Here is a 14446-nt window from a genome sequence, read left to right as displayed (position 1 = left end):
GTCTCAGCCAGAAATCAGTCAGCTATTTCCACCTGTAACTCCTTCCTGGTGCTCAGACTTGTAGGGGCTACATGTGGGACAGCCAGCAGACAAGACAGTAAGTGCTGTAATCACAGGAGAGAGACAGCCCACTGGAGGTGGAAGCTGAGCCCCGCTGGGAAGGATGGGTACTAGTTTGTTTATGTGAAATAAAAGTGTGAACATGCCTAGCAAGGAATCTGCTCTCAGGTAGGTCCTCTCTGGATGTTTAGTCTGAACTTAAGGAAAGTGGAAAGACTTAGCAAGTCGTCCTGAACTGTGTGAATTAGTGTGGCATCAAGTGGGTGGGTCGGTGAGATTTGAGAGATAATGTATTGATAAGTGCTCAGCATAGCTCTGCTGCAGAGCCAGCACTCAAAGACCAGGGGGTGAGTATGGGGGTCAGAGGAGGGGGAAGTGGAAGGGTGCACCTGACGGGGCAAGATGTGGGATGAGGTCCCTTGGGCACGCCCCCCCCCCCACCACTGGACTCGTTTTCTCCGGCTGTTGCAGGGTAAGTTTTAGGGGGCAAGAAGGAAGAAACACTGACCGCTATCACAAATTTGTCCTGGCGGCGTCTAATCAGAGAAATATGCTTGGTCTGTCCAGGGGGAGTTGTTCCACCACGTTCAAGGGATGAGAATTCCGTGCGTTCGTAAGTAGGAACTTCACCCTATAAAGCAGAAGACTTTTTTTTTTTTTTTCCTTTTGTGGTTTCTCGTAGCAAATGTGTGACAATTTCTACTTACAGACATCACACACTGAGGAGTGAGTGTGGCCTGGATTTCTGGTCTCCCTTCCTTCACCTCGTTTCTTCTCGTCCTTTCCAGAAAGTTTGCTGCTCGGAGAATCAGTCTGACAATTTCCTGCAGTGTCAGCTCCATAGAATTCAGTTTCGGAGAACCAGCCAGAGGCATGCAGTGACACTGCGCAACCACCTCTGAAGTCGGAGATAGCAGCCGTGGAGCTCAAAGGAGCCGTTTCACACCGGCAACATGAAAGGAGCGCACATCACGGACGGAGCGCCCAAGGTGAGTGGCGGGGCTGTCTGCAGAGGCAGACGGAGCAGCCTGTTTGTGTTATAAGGACGGCGGCCAATTTCAGGGCTGAGTTTCTGACGAAGTCAAAGATGAACGCCACTGACATCTAAGTTTGAGAAGAGAAAGTTTCACGTGAGGTTAAGTATAGAAACTATATGTGCCGTAAAGCTCCTGACCAGTCTGACTCAGAGACGGTTGCAAATTACTTTCTAGCAAAACCCAGTTTATGCGGTTGATAACACAACCCATCCCTTTGAATCCATTCACCTTCTAACAAACTTCTGAGCGACACATGGGTCTCTGCCCCAGCCCTGAGTCCTCAGCGGGCCTTCCTAGTGCTGTTTTCACGTTACCTTCTGTACTGACATGCATGAGTGGAGCTCAAGTCTGTGACAGGAATCAAAAAGGATTTGCTGTTTAGAATGTTGAAATGGCTGCTAAAAGAAAACTGCTTGGACACAAGGAAAAGTGAAGGTCAGGGTTATTTTGCTACATCTTTTATAAATTTTAAGTAGAACAGGAAAAAAAATGAAACAATTATGAAATGGGGAGCTTGCTTATATGATTAAATATGTGTTATTTATTATTATAATAATAACAATAGGTGTCACTGGTGAAATGTACAGCTGAATAACCCATGACAGTCTCTGTTACGTAGACTGCTACCATAGAATTTTGTACCTGACTATTTTCTTTGAAAAATTTTAAACCATTGGGAAAATAGAAAAAAAAATTCAGTAAACCTGTGTGTATCCTTTACCTAGATTCACCGATTCCTGGCACTTTGTCACATTTGTGTGCATCTATTTGTATATATTTAGACACAGGCTACATTCACATTTTCCAAAAATCCAAAAACATCCTTTCTAGCTTTTTTGGCTGTTATTATTTCTTTGCATGTTTATTTGTTTTTTTTTCCCAACCCAGGACTCATTCCAGGATCACACATTTTGTTTGTTAGGTCTCTGCCATCCTTAATCTAGAACAGTCCACTACTTTTTTTTTTGTTACATCTTTATTGGAGTATAATTGCTTTACAATGGTGTGTTACTTTCTGCTTTATAACAAAGTGAATCAACTCTACATATACATATGTCCCCATATCTCTTCCCTCTTGTGTCTCCCTCCCTCCCACCCTCCCTATCCCACCCCTCTAGGTGGTCACAAACCACTGAGTTGTTCTCCCTGTGCTATGCGGCTGCTTCCCACTAGCTATCTATTTTACATTTGGTAGTGTATATATGTCCATGCCTCTCTCTCGCTTTGTCACAGCTTACCCTTCCCCCTCCCCATATCCTCAAGTCCATTCTCTAGTAGGTCTGTGTCTTTATTCCTGTCTTACCCCTAGGTTCTTCATCAGTCCACTACTTTTTTATTTCTTTAATAACACTGACATTCTCTACAAATATCCAGATTTTTTAATGATTTATACTTTTTTTTTTTTAGAGAAATCTATATTCTTTTTTTTTTTAATTTAGTTATTTAGGGCTGTGTTGGTCTTCATTTCTGTGAGAGGGCTTTCTCTAGTTGCAGCAAGCGGGGGCCACTCTTCATCGTGGTGCGCGGGCCTCTCACTACCGCGGCCTCTCCTGTTGCGGAGCACAGGCTCCAGACGCGCAGGCTCAGTAGTTGTGGCTCACGGGCCCAGCCGCTCCGCGGCACGTGGGATCCTCCCAGACCAGGGCTCGAACCCGTGTCCCCTGCATTAGCAGGCAGACTCTCAACCACTGCGCCACCAGGGAAGCCCTATACTTTTTTTTAATGGGCCACTTATTCTGTCCAATTTCTATAGCACTTTACAATGTGTAATTGTAACATGTATATGTGTAATTAACATGTATATATACATATAACATATATTTGGTAGTCTCAGCATCCCCATGAATTTCTATTATCGATATTATACAGATAATAACAGCTGACCCTTACTGACTGTCCATCTGTCAGGCCTGCTGCTGAGTGCGCTTCTTCCTTTTTCTCATTACATCCTCTTGACATCTCCATAAGGTAGACGTGTTACTCTTATCCCCATTTGACAGATGAGGAAAGTAGGGTTCATTGACTTGCCAAGGTCATTTTCTAGTAAGTGGAATGCCAGGAGCCAAACCCAGACAGACTGACACAGACCCAGGCTTAACCAGCTCACTATATGCTGACCCTTAGGCCAGAGGTCCGCAGTCTTTTCATAAACAGCCAGCTAGTATTTTATGCTCTGTGGTCCACCTCTGATCTCTGGTGCATATTCTTGTTTCTATTTTTTATTTCTGGCCGCACCTCGGGTTTCGGGATCTTAGTTCCCGGACCAGGGAATCAAACCTGGCCCCCTGCTGTGGAAGATCAAAGTCCTAACCACTGGACTGCCAGGGAAGTCCCTCTGCTGCATATTCTTTTTTGTTTTTACAACCCTTTAAAAATATGAAATCATTCTTAACTCTTGGACTGGTCATGTGGATTTGGCCCACAGGCCCTAGTTTGCCGACCCAAGTCTTAGATGAATGATGTCTCAGCTCGTACGGATGCCCCCCCTACCCGGTAACAGCAGCACCAGGGCAAGAGCCCAAATCTTCCATTCCTAGCCCAGAGGCAACCTCAGTTCATGCTTTCTTGGGTATCCCTACAGAACTGCCAATGCACATATAAGATAATATGATTTTTTTAAAAGGTTTTTCAAGAACAGGAGCGGTAACTGAACAACTGTTGAGCTTCTTGTCTTTTACAGTGAACAGTACACATTAGAGTTCCATCTGTTTTAGCACCAGTGACCTACCTCAGTATTTTCAATGCCTACGTTGTCATTTAGGTGCTTTTGATTAAATGGTAACACAGTGCTTGAAGGAGTCATACCATGTGAGTGGTTCTCAGCATTGGTGCATCTGACTTTAAAGCAACCCTGACTTTCACTTAGGGGCACCCAGACTCCTTTCATGCCCCGAGGTCAGCCTGTGTACGTCATGTGGTGAACTGTGCCTGCCCTTTCAGGCTGTTGCCCAGTGTTGCTGCTTGACAAACAACCAAGAGTTCCTCGTCAGTAGAATTTCACCTTTGTGCACAGTAGATTTTGTATAATTGTCTGACTTTTATTAGGTTTCCGCAAACTGTCTTACAAAATGAAGAGAAAACTGAAAAATAAACATGGTGATATTAGAGCTAGGAAACACTGGTCTCAAACAGTGTAATTGCAAAAGGTAGAGACCGTTGTGTTGTTGCCAAGGTGGTAAATCCAACATCTTATTGGACTATAGCTGATTGACTCCATGTTCAACTCCATTCATGAAACGCTGGAAAATGAGGTCTGAAAGACAAGGTGAATAACTGGTTTTACTATATGTAAGTCCTTGCTTTGGATTTTTGGTTGTTTCAAAAGTGCCTTATTTATGAAAATAGAGTCTGCATGAATTTTAGTGATTCGGTCCCGTTTGTTGTACATTGTGTTTACTTCTGAGCGTACGTGTCTGTGTGTGCGTGCAGATGTCCACACCATTAGAGGTGATGCTGCAAATAGCATCTTTGTGTACAGGCATCTTTGTCTCCCTGGAGTGAATGGCCAGGAAATGAAAGAGGAATCCTGGGTCAAATAAGCATGGTATTTTGTTTTCCATCACTTTCTGAGAACTTCTAAAATTTGAAAACTTAGTTTCCGTAGTATTTTCTCTACAATCTATATATTTTCTCTCTTTTATAAATAGAGCCATAGGCAGTTTGCTCACTTGGTTTTCTGAAGGGAGTTTTCAAACCAAGTGTCTTTACCATGTTACTGAAGGGTGGATGTTCCAGAGCACTGATCAAAATAATATTTATGTTTTGGGCTTCCCTGGTGGCGCAGTGGTTGAGAGTCCGCCTGCCGATGCAGGGGACACGGGTTCGTGCCCCGGTCTGGGAAGATCCCACGTGCCGTGGAGCGGCTAGGCCCGTGAGCCATGGCCGCTGAGCCTGCGCATCTGGAGCCTGTGCTCCGCAACAGGAGAGGCCACAACAGTGAGAGGCCCGTGTACTGCAAAAAAATAAATAAATAAAAATAAATAAAATTTATATAAAAAAAATTATGTTTTAAGAACGTTTAAACGTCCTGAAATGTTCTCAACATTTCGGATTCAGCTTCAGTTAAAACGCAAATATCCTGTGGTCCTCTTCCATCTCAACTCTGAGTGGGATGGTTCTAGATTCACTCAAGGCGGGTCTAGGTAAAGACTCAGAATAATAATAAAAAAAATCACCAACACTCCTAGGGTTAGTTTAGACCCTGACAGGCTGCAGTGGCATCGGATGAGTCTGCCGCTCGCCAAGACTCTTCTGCTCTGGTGCTTCTGGGCAAGAACGCTCGGCGAGGCTTCGTTTGTGAATGAGGAGCAATTTCAGGCTCTCCTTGTACCTTCAAAGCTCTCAGATGGTGAGCAAGACACTTTCAACTCAGTCTTTGTCGAAGAAGGGCAAGTGCGATCACGGCAGGGAACTCACCGTCACCCACCAGCCCTGCCGCATGCCCCTCCCACCAGCTCCCACCAGCTCCCACCAGCTCAGTTCCTGGCCCTTCTCCCCTGGTGTTCCCGACCTGGGAATGCTCCTCTCTCCCTGTGGCTTCACCACTGGGTCCTCCTCTCAAGCATCTCCCCATCCAGAGGCCTCTCTGGACCACCCTGTCTAAACCACCTCCCTTTTCCACACCCATCCCATCATTCTCATCATCCATCTCAGCCTCACTTATCAAGATTGGAAATTGTCTTGCCTTTGTTTCGCCCTTTGGAAAGTCAGCTCCATGAGGGACAGATCTGGCCTTTCTTATTCAGTGCTGCATCTTTAGTGCCTACAGCAATGCCTGCACATAGTAGGTGTTCCAGAAACACTTTGGTCGGTGTGCGTGTGTGAATGAATGGGAGATTACCGGGAGTGCAGATAGAGCCCTTGCAACGTGGCCACGAGGACAGGAATGGTACTTCCTGCTCACCAGATGTCTGGGAACAGAAGTCACCCCTGACTCTCAGCTCTTCTAACCCCTACCTGGCCCCATCCTGACCTGCCTCTCAACCTAGATGCTTCGGAATTACCCCCCTCCTTCTCCCATGGTTAGATGTTGCCTTAGATCTGAGCCTGTGCAATTGAAGTCATGGCCACAGGACCTGTGGTCTTCCTCTGACCTCATCCAGCAGCCTCATCCCTTCACCTGCCTCCCAAAGCAAAACAAGTAACCACAGCACCCAGCTTGAAAACACAACTCATGGTCCACTGTTTAGCCTCTCACTCAAGACAGAATCATTGAGCTCTGGGGTTTCAGGCAATCAACACAGAGCCGACATTCCCGTGGGATCAGACAGTCGGTAAATGAGTAAATGGACACAATGATCTCGGGTGCTGACAACTGCCCTAAAGCAAAGAAAACAGGGCTTCCTGGTGGCACAGTGGTTAAGAATCTGCCTGCCAACGCAGGGGACACGGGTTCAAGCCCTGGTCCGGGAAGATCCCACATGCCGCGGAGCAACTAAGCCCGTGCTCCACAACTACTGAGCCTGCGCTCTAGAGCCTGTGAGCCACAACCACTGAGCCCAAGTGCCACAACTACTGAGGCCGTGAGCCACAACTACTGAGCCCGTGTGCCACAACTACTGAAGCCTGTGTGCCTAGAGCCCGTGCTCTGCAACAAGAGAATCCACAGCAGTGAGAAAAGCCCACACACTGCAACAAGGAGTAGCCCCCGCTCGCCGCAACTAGAGAAAGCCCCCGCACAGCAACGAAGACCCAACGCCGCTATAAATAAATAAATTAATTTTTAAAAAAGTAGTATAAACATTAAAAACAAACAAACAAACAGGGTGACCTGATAGAGATGATCCACAGAAAGGGCCTCTCTGGAAACCAGAGTGATGGGGAAAGTTTTCCAGGCAGAGGGAACAGCAAATGCAAGGGCAGGAATGAGTTCAGCAGAGCAGAGCGTCCACGAAAACGCCAGTGTTGTCAGAGCAGAGCTAACAAGGGGAGAAAGGGTCAGAAACAAGCTCTGAGGGGTGAGCAGGGTCTGTTCCCATAGGGCCCCGTGGACGCCTTAAGGACTCTGAAGTGCATTCTAACTGCAGAATGCACTCGAACTGCATGCCAACTGCTACTGTACACAAGCCACTGGCCTGTGTAAAGTAGGAGATAACATGGGCTGATTTACGTCTTTTAAGACATCTTAAGGCTGCTGTGCACACACAGACAGTCAGTAGGAAAGAGCAGGAGCGGGGAGGTGAGTCAGGAGGCAGGGCCAGGGCCTCATTTGCCATTTTGGATGGTACCGTGCTGTTCTCAGCGCACATGGAGAAGCACCGTTTGCTCAGTCTTTTGAAAACAATAAAACGTTTGGTGTTTGAGAGTGTCCGGAGATGTGAGCAGAAAGAAGAGTAAATAAAGGTATAAATAGCTTTTATTGAGCTACATGGGCTGTATGCTTTATTTTTTGAAGAAACGGATGTTTATTTTCCACCAACTTTATTTCCATTTTCTTTCATTCATTCCACAAATATATTGAGCCAGACGCTGCTCTAAATGCCACAGAAGACAAAAGTCTAGTCCCTTTTCTCAATATTTAATAAACTGTCGTTAGCGTTAAAAATCCATTACCTTCTATTATTCTTTCCCTTGTTCGGTAACCTTTATTCTCTCTCTTTTTTTTAATAAATTTATTTTATTTTTATTTATTTATTTTTGGCTGAGTTGGGTCTTCGTTGCTGTGCGCGGGCTTTCTCTAGTTGCAGCGAGCGGGAGCTACTCTTGGTTGCAGTGCGCAGGTTTCTCATCGCGGTGGCTTCTCTTGTTGCGGAGCACAGGCTCTAGGCACGCGGGCTCAGTAGTTGTGGCTCGTGGGCTCTAGAGCGCAGGCTCAGTAGTTGTGGCACATGGGCTCAGTAGTTATGGCTCGGGGGGCTCTGGAGCACAGGCTCAGTAGTTGTGGCACACGGGCTCAGCTGCTCTGTGGCATGTGGGATCTTCCCGGACCACGGCTCGAACTGGTGTCCCCTGCGTTGGCAGGTGGATTCTTAACCACTGTGCCACCAGGGAAGTCCATAACCTTTATTCTCTTAACATTGTATTTGCTATAGAGCTCACATGGCGGTGGGGGCGGGGGCGGGCGGGAAAGGCCAGACAGAACACCAACTGCTTATACTACAAGTTAAAAAAGTTGCCAGGACACTTTTCAAAGGAGAGTGGCCTGCATGATAATGGAATGAGGAAGCAACCGTAGAAATGTGTGTGGTCATGTTGGAACTGTGATGACTCAGGGGGGAAATGACAAGAGCCTGGAGGGGAAATAACTTCAAGGAGGAAGGTGGGAGGCTGGTAACAAAGAAAAAAAAAGATACCACTACAAGTGATATTCGAAGACTCCAACATGAGTTGCAAAAAGGGGAAATACGTATTTTAGGAACCATTTCCAAACGTATTGCCCATAAACTATGTGTTTACTGGAACGGAAGAGGGGTCCTGTGTGCACATGGTGAGGACAGAGATAGGAACAAGAAGGCGGAGTGCGCGCCTGCGCCTGGGACCGCATCTCCTGGCTCTTTGCGGGGAGGCTTTGCCGGCTCTTAAAACTCCTCCAGGAAATGTTATTCCTGGTCAAGTCTGGGCTCTGCATCCGCCCACCCACTCCAGGGCGAATCGATTGTTCTTTTTCTTTAAACTGTTGCTTCTCCTTAGAGTCAAGAGCAGTTTTGTTTGTTACACGTTTGTTACAGGCAGCTTGTCTTTTGGGGCTTGGAGGGGGTGAGAAGTGGGGTAAGAAAGCAGTAGGGTGGCTCTCCCTTGGAGACGCTTGCCATCTGGTTAACAAAAGGTAAAAAGTGCCTGTGGAATGTTCTCTTGGGTTCAGAATTTAAACTCAGAGGAGGCTGAAAGGGCACGAGAGTCAATTACTAAGAGCGAGAATGTCAAGTTGCTTCTGTCCTACACGGATGTTTCCCAACATGGAGGGGATCAACAGCCCTGGGGAAATCAACAGGGACAGTTACAAAGCACATTCTCTCTAACCTTCCTTGTGTGAGGCTAGCCATGGGTTTATCTGTGACTCATTATTGACAACAAAATGAATAAACCCAGTGAACTGGAATAAATGCCCACCAACAGACTGAGAGAAGAACTTAAAGAACAGGTGGCTTGCTGCTTTCCTAACACCCCTAAAAATGACCCTAGCAAATGGAGAATTCGGTGAACAAGTATGAATGTTCACTCATTTCTCTGTGATCCATTAAATAGCTTGGACCAGTTTTGAATTCTTCCTGATCAATCAAATGGAAAATAATCACACCCTGCAGGGACTTTGACCGCATTCATACAAGATGATTTTAGGTGTGGTACACAGATAGAACATTTTTTAATGTTAGCTCTGTATTTTAATGTGCATTGGAAAAACCTAAAACTAGCTCATCAAACTTGTAATTTCATAGGTCATATTGCTTTGGGAGACTTTTTTTTTTTAATGGCCTTAATTTAATATTTTCCTTGAAGTTAAAAATATACAGACAGCACATGGATATGACAGGAAGCATGCAGTTAATAGACACGGAAGTTTAAGAAACACAGTCTTAGACAAAGCTTTCTCCTAATCGGAGGTGGTATAATTGCTTAAGACCAATCAAAGGACACGAAACACCTTCTTTCGTCTCCATGCCTTTGATCCCCTTGATGCTTCAAAACAAGAAAAAGGGAAGGAAGGAAAAGATGAGAAAGGAAAAGATTCCACCTTCCATTTTCTTTAATCCCTCTGATGGCTTTCAGGAAGTAGGAGATAAGAGCAAGACAAGAAACCATGCAAAATGCAGGGGGTTGCAGCTGGATGGGAACCCTACACTTTCAGGTGAGGATACTGAGGCCCAGGAAAATTCTCAGCTACTTGCCCTCCCCCCTCCATGTGTTTCTCACAAGAGAGGGCTGAATTCTCAACCACTTACCTTGGCCCAACATTGCTCTCAACTCCTCTTTTCCCCAAACCAAATATCTGAAACAAGAATTCAGAAACTTGTCTAGCAAGGAGTGAACTTGGAGGTGGGGAGGGGGTTTGGGGGACGGATGAATAAATATGCTGGATCTCTAGGGCACTACAAGCTACAGAAACAGTTTGGTATAACATGGACCTGTCATGGGCCACATGCAAAAATATCAATTACTTAGAAGACCTGGGAGATCTTTATTGTTGCATCATTTCAACCCTGAGCTTAGACTAACAGAACCTTGTTCACCTTCCTCCCCCCAGCACACGTTGTCAGACATACAGTAGGTGCTTAATAAACAACTCAAATCAGTGAAGCAAGACAAGTGCATTTTAGCGAGGGTCCCACGAATAGGGGAAGTATATTCAAACAATATACCTTCCAGCGGGACCCAAACCTATTGGAAACCACAGCATTCAGGCATCAGGGAAGAAAATGTTTCACTTCCACTGGGTGGCTTTGGAATTTTTTTCTGACCACAGCCTCTTCCTCAAAGTCTCATCAGTCGGCAGTGCCTTCTGCGGCTACCCAAGTCTCCGTGGCGAGTGGCCTTTTCATCTGAACCATTAGGAAGAATTCAAAGCTGGAAGGATCAGAGTTCAACGTTATCATGGAGAAATCAGTTAAGGTTTGTGCGTGTTCACTGAATAAACCATGGTCAGGATCATTTTTAGAGGTGTTGGGAAAACTAGGAATCCTTCTTTTATTTAAGTTTTTCTTTTTCTCTTATATCCCTTCTCATTTCCAAGTTCACCAGGTTTATTCCCTTCTTAGTCCCCAGTGCCCACAGCTAAGCCGGAGACAATGGCTATTTGCATCCAGATGGGTGGAAGAGAACCTATGTGTTATGTAACCGGCCCCAAACTTTCCCACCCATGGCTGTTGGTTTCAGCCCAGATCTCCCACCCCACCTCCGGTAGGGACAGCTGCAGAAAGAGCAGTGCTCAGGCACAAGTGTTCTAGACCCCAAACCTCACAGCATGCCAGCGCCAGCTACTACAGAAGGAGTTCCCTTCTGAAGTGATTTCTGCCAGTGTTTTCCAGGGTATGGACTAATCACCTTTAAAAGTAATTTCTTTAAAGGATCAAGACGAAGGTGAATGTGAGTATCTGAGTTTCTCTCTTCTGGAATCCATTTCCTGCAAGAGTTCAGTTGCTTAGGACTCAGAGTGAACTGTGTAAATGCATCCATTACTTGTTATTCTGCATTTTTTCCACTAAGTTAAGGAAGTAGGTAATGATGTTTCCCAAGCAAATATCCCATCAGTGGAAATTATCAAAAGTTGTTTTATGTCCCACGTTTTGAAGCAAAAAAAGAGAGAAATAGAATTTTGTTTAGAAAGCTCTATTCTACTCAGTTAAGTTTTTGGGGTTGTTTGTTTGTTTGTTTGTTTGCGGTACGCGGGCCTCTCACTGTTGTGGCCTCTCCCATTGCGGAGCACAGGCTCCGGACGCGCAGGCTTAGCGGCCATGGCTCACCGGCCCAGCCGCTCCGCGGCATGTGGGATCTTCCCGGACCGGGGCACGAACCCGTGTCCCCTGCATCGGCAGGTGGACTCTCAACCACTGCGCCACCAGGGAAGCCCTAAGTTTTTTTTTTAAAGCTTAAAGGTGACTCTAAATATAAAAGTAATCTGGAAAAGGGCATTTCAGTATCTCAGTTAAATGACTCCAGATCACTTTCTACACATTCTGGAGTCTTTTAGTCCAGAACTTTTCAACTTTTTCAAAAGCGGAGCTGAAGCTAAAACTCAGTTATTTTCTAGCCTATCTGGCAAATTAATATTAACCACAAGAAAGACAGCAGTTTTCCCTCAGCCTCTCTCATTTAACCGCTTTGCTAAGTTTTTTAAAAAAATAGCTCCAAGAGAAGCAACTCTTCTTTATGCTGTGGGATGATGCAAGAAATTACTTACCTGTCACCTCATTTAAAAAGAAATTCTGGGGCTTCCCTGGTGGCGCAGTGGTTGAGAATCTGCCTGCCAATGCAGGGGACACGGGTTCGAGCCCTGGTCTGGGAAGATCCCACATGCCGCGGAGCAGCTAGCCCCGTGAGCCACAAATACTGAGCCTGCGCGTCTGGAGCCTGTGCTCCGCAACGAGAGGCCGCGATAGTGAGAGGCCCGTGCACCGCGATGAGGAGTGGCCCCCACTTGCCGCAACTAGAGAAAGCCCTCGCACAGAAACGAAGAGCCAACACAGCCATAAATAAATAAATAAATAAAAATTAAAAAAAAATAAAATAAAATAAAAAATAAAAATAAATTCTAAGTATTTCTGAAAATGGAATGCAGATCATTGCAGCCGAGCTGTGTCAAGTTCTACAGCACCATGTTAGGCATGACACATTAAAAGGAAATAATTTAATACAGTTGCCAATCTCAAGGCAAGTTCTGGTTGTGAAATATACCATTTTACTATGTTAAGTGACTCTCAGTTCCCTGTAACTTGTGGAATTTTACTTTTCAATGTAAATGTGGCTATGGAAAGCTACTGAAATTCACGAAAGGAAAGAAAAGTTAACTTAGAGAAGAGAAAGAGGAGGAGGCCTGATGGCCTGGGGGCCCATCTCAGCTGCAGACCTCATAATACAACTCCATGTGGAAGGAAAGCAGCAAATGGTTATCCCAACGCCTTCCCCAGTGGTACGGGAGTGCAAGGCACAGCTACAGTGTCCTGCGGCTGCTGGTCCTAATTTCTGGTCTTGGGAACAGTCCCCTCATGGGGGGGCCCTCCCACCTGGCCCAGGTGTTTGCGCCCAGGACCATGTCATTCTGCAGCTGACCTCAGGGGAGGGGGCGTACTGGTGGCAAAGGCACCCAGCCTCCCCTGTTTACCTGGAGACTTATTCGATGTCTCTCTAACTTGCCTGGGCCAGGCTAGAAAAACCCTTAAAGCTTCACCCCACCTAAACTTGTGTGATTCTTAACACACCTGCGGTGAGACCCTGTTGCCTTTAAGTGGTAGGTTTTTGTTGCCTTCTCTGGATGTCTTCTGTGGCCCTACTCTCAAGGAGCTGGGGAGAAAGAAACACTCACAAAATCAGCTGGTTCTCAACAACTGTCCAAGCACTTCTCAGCATTTTCCACGCTGTAAAGGGTCCTCTGATGGATGGGCAATAGAGTTCCATCAATGGTGTGAGTTATCCCGGAAGTACACAGAGGGTTTCCCCAGATGCCAGATGCTTTTGTGTGGCAAACTGCTTTTGGCTGAGATGAAGACTGACTGGGTCAAGGTTCCCTTCTATCAAATCTGGGAGTAGAACAAGCTTAAGTGATCATGGAAAGCAGGAGCTCAAGTTCACCAACGCAGAAGCAGTTCTCTTCTAACAGAACAGAATCTTTTTGAAACACTAGATTTTTATATTGAAAAAGCAAAACATGTACATATGGCTTTAAACATTCCAACTGTACCAATGAACATGGACTGAAAGCATGTTTTCCTTTAATCCTAGAGCTCTGTAGTTTCCTGGTCTCCGGTTCAGCTAGCCAGAGGGGGAGCCCCAATGACTCCCCAGAAAGATCATCTTCCAGAAAGATGCTGTACTCATAAAAGCATACATGGGGGGCTTCCCTGGTGGCACAGTGGTTGAGAGTCCGCCTGCCGATGCAGGGGACACGGGTTCGTGCCCCGGTCTGGGAAGATCCCACATGCCGCCGAGCGGCTGGGCCGGTGAGCCATGGCCGCTGAGCCTGCGCGTCCGGAGCCTGTGCTCCGCAGCGGGAGAGGCCACAGCAGTGAGAGGCCCGCGTACCGCAAAAAAAAAGCATACATGGGGACATACTGTCTGCACAGTTTCTCATCTTGCTTTTTAAAATATTAATCCTTGGGAATTCCCTGGTGGTCCAGTGGTTAGGACTTCACACTTTTACTGCCCAGGGCCCAGGTTCAATCTCTGGTCAGGGAACTAAGATCCCACAAGCCACATGATGCGGCCAAAAAAAAAAACACGTTAATACTCTATTTTAGAGAATGTTCCACTTTGGCTCATTTAAACTCTACCTCATTATTTCTAATGGCTGTACAGTATTCCATTATACAAATGTGTCATTATTTGCCAGTAATTACATTGAAGCCATTTCCCAAATTCTTAATGGAGAATCTAATTCTGATCCTCTAACCATACAACTTACCCAACTGAGTTAAAAATGTTATTATCAGCTTACCATGCCTCTCTCCAGAGGCACACTTTGTCATTTGCTCATCCATCAAAATGCACATGCCATCTCATGAAGGTTAGCATGCTAAGCACTATGATTTGTAGGCTAAGAGGGCAGACTCCAGGGTCAGAACTGCCTGTGTGCCAACCTTGGTTCTATTCGCTGCCCTCCGAGCAACCTTAGGCTAACTCACTCACCCTCTCTGTGCCTTAACTTTTCATCTTCTAAATGGGACATTAGTAACAGTCCCTGCTTTATGGGATTGTGACTA

At 45.9% G+C, this 14446-nt stretch overlaps 1 protein-coding gene across 4 annotated transcripts in view; it reads left to right on the top strand.

The window, feature by feature from the left end:
• Positions 1–661: 661 nt before the first annotated feature.
• CASS4 (Cas scaffold protein family member 4) overlaps positions 662–14446 on the top strand; it is a gene marked incomplete at its 5' end in the record, with an annotated part of 40269 nt that continues 26484 nt past the window's right edge. For 2 of the 4 annotated variants that reach the window (XM_081256749.1, XM_081256746.1), the window contains one exon: positions 662–1049. In XM_081256749.1, coding sequence (XP_081112875.1) covers positions 1014–1049 — 36 coding nt within the window. The other 2 variants (XM_081256748.1, XM_081256747.1) reach the window with 2 other exon arrangements.

Source organism: Mesoplodon bidens (genome assembly GCF_964165515.1).
Source record: "Mesoplodon bidens genome assembly, chromosome: 15".
Taxonomy (NCBI): Eukaryota; Metazoa; Chordata; class Mammalia; order Artiodactyla; family Ziphiidae; genus Mesoplodon; species Mesoplodon bidens.
The sequence above is the reverse complement of the archived record's forward strand: the minus strand, read 5'-3'. Positions and strand labels throughout refer to the sequence as shown.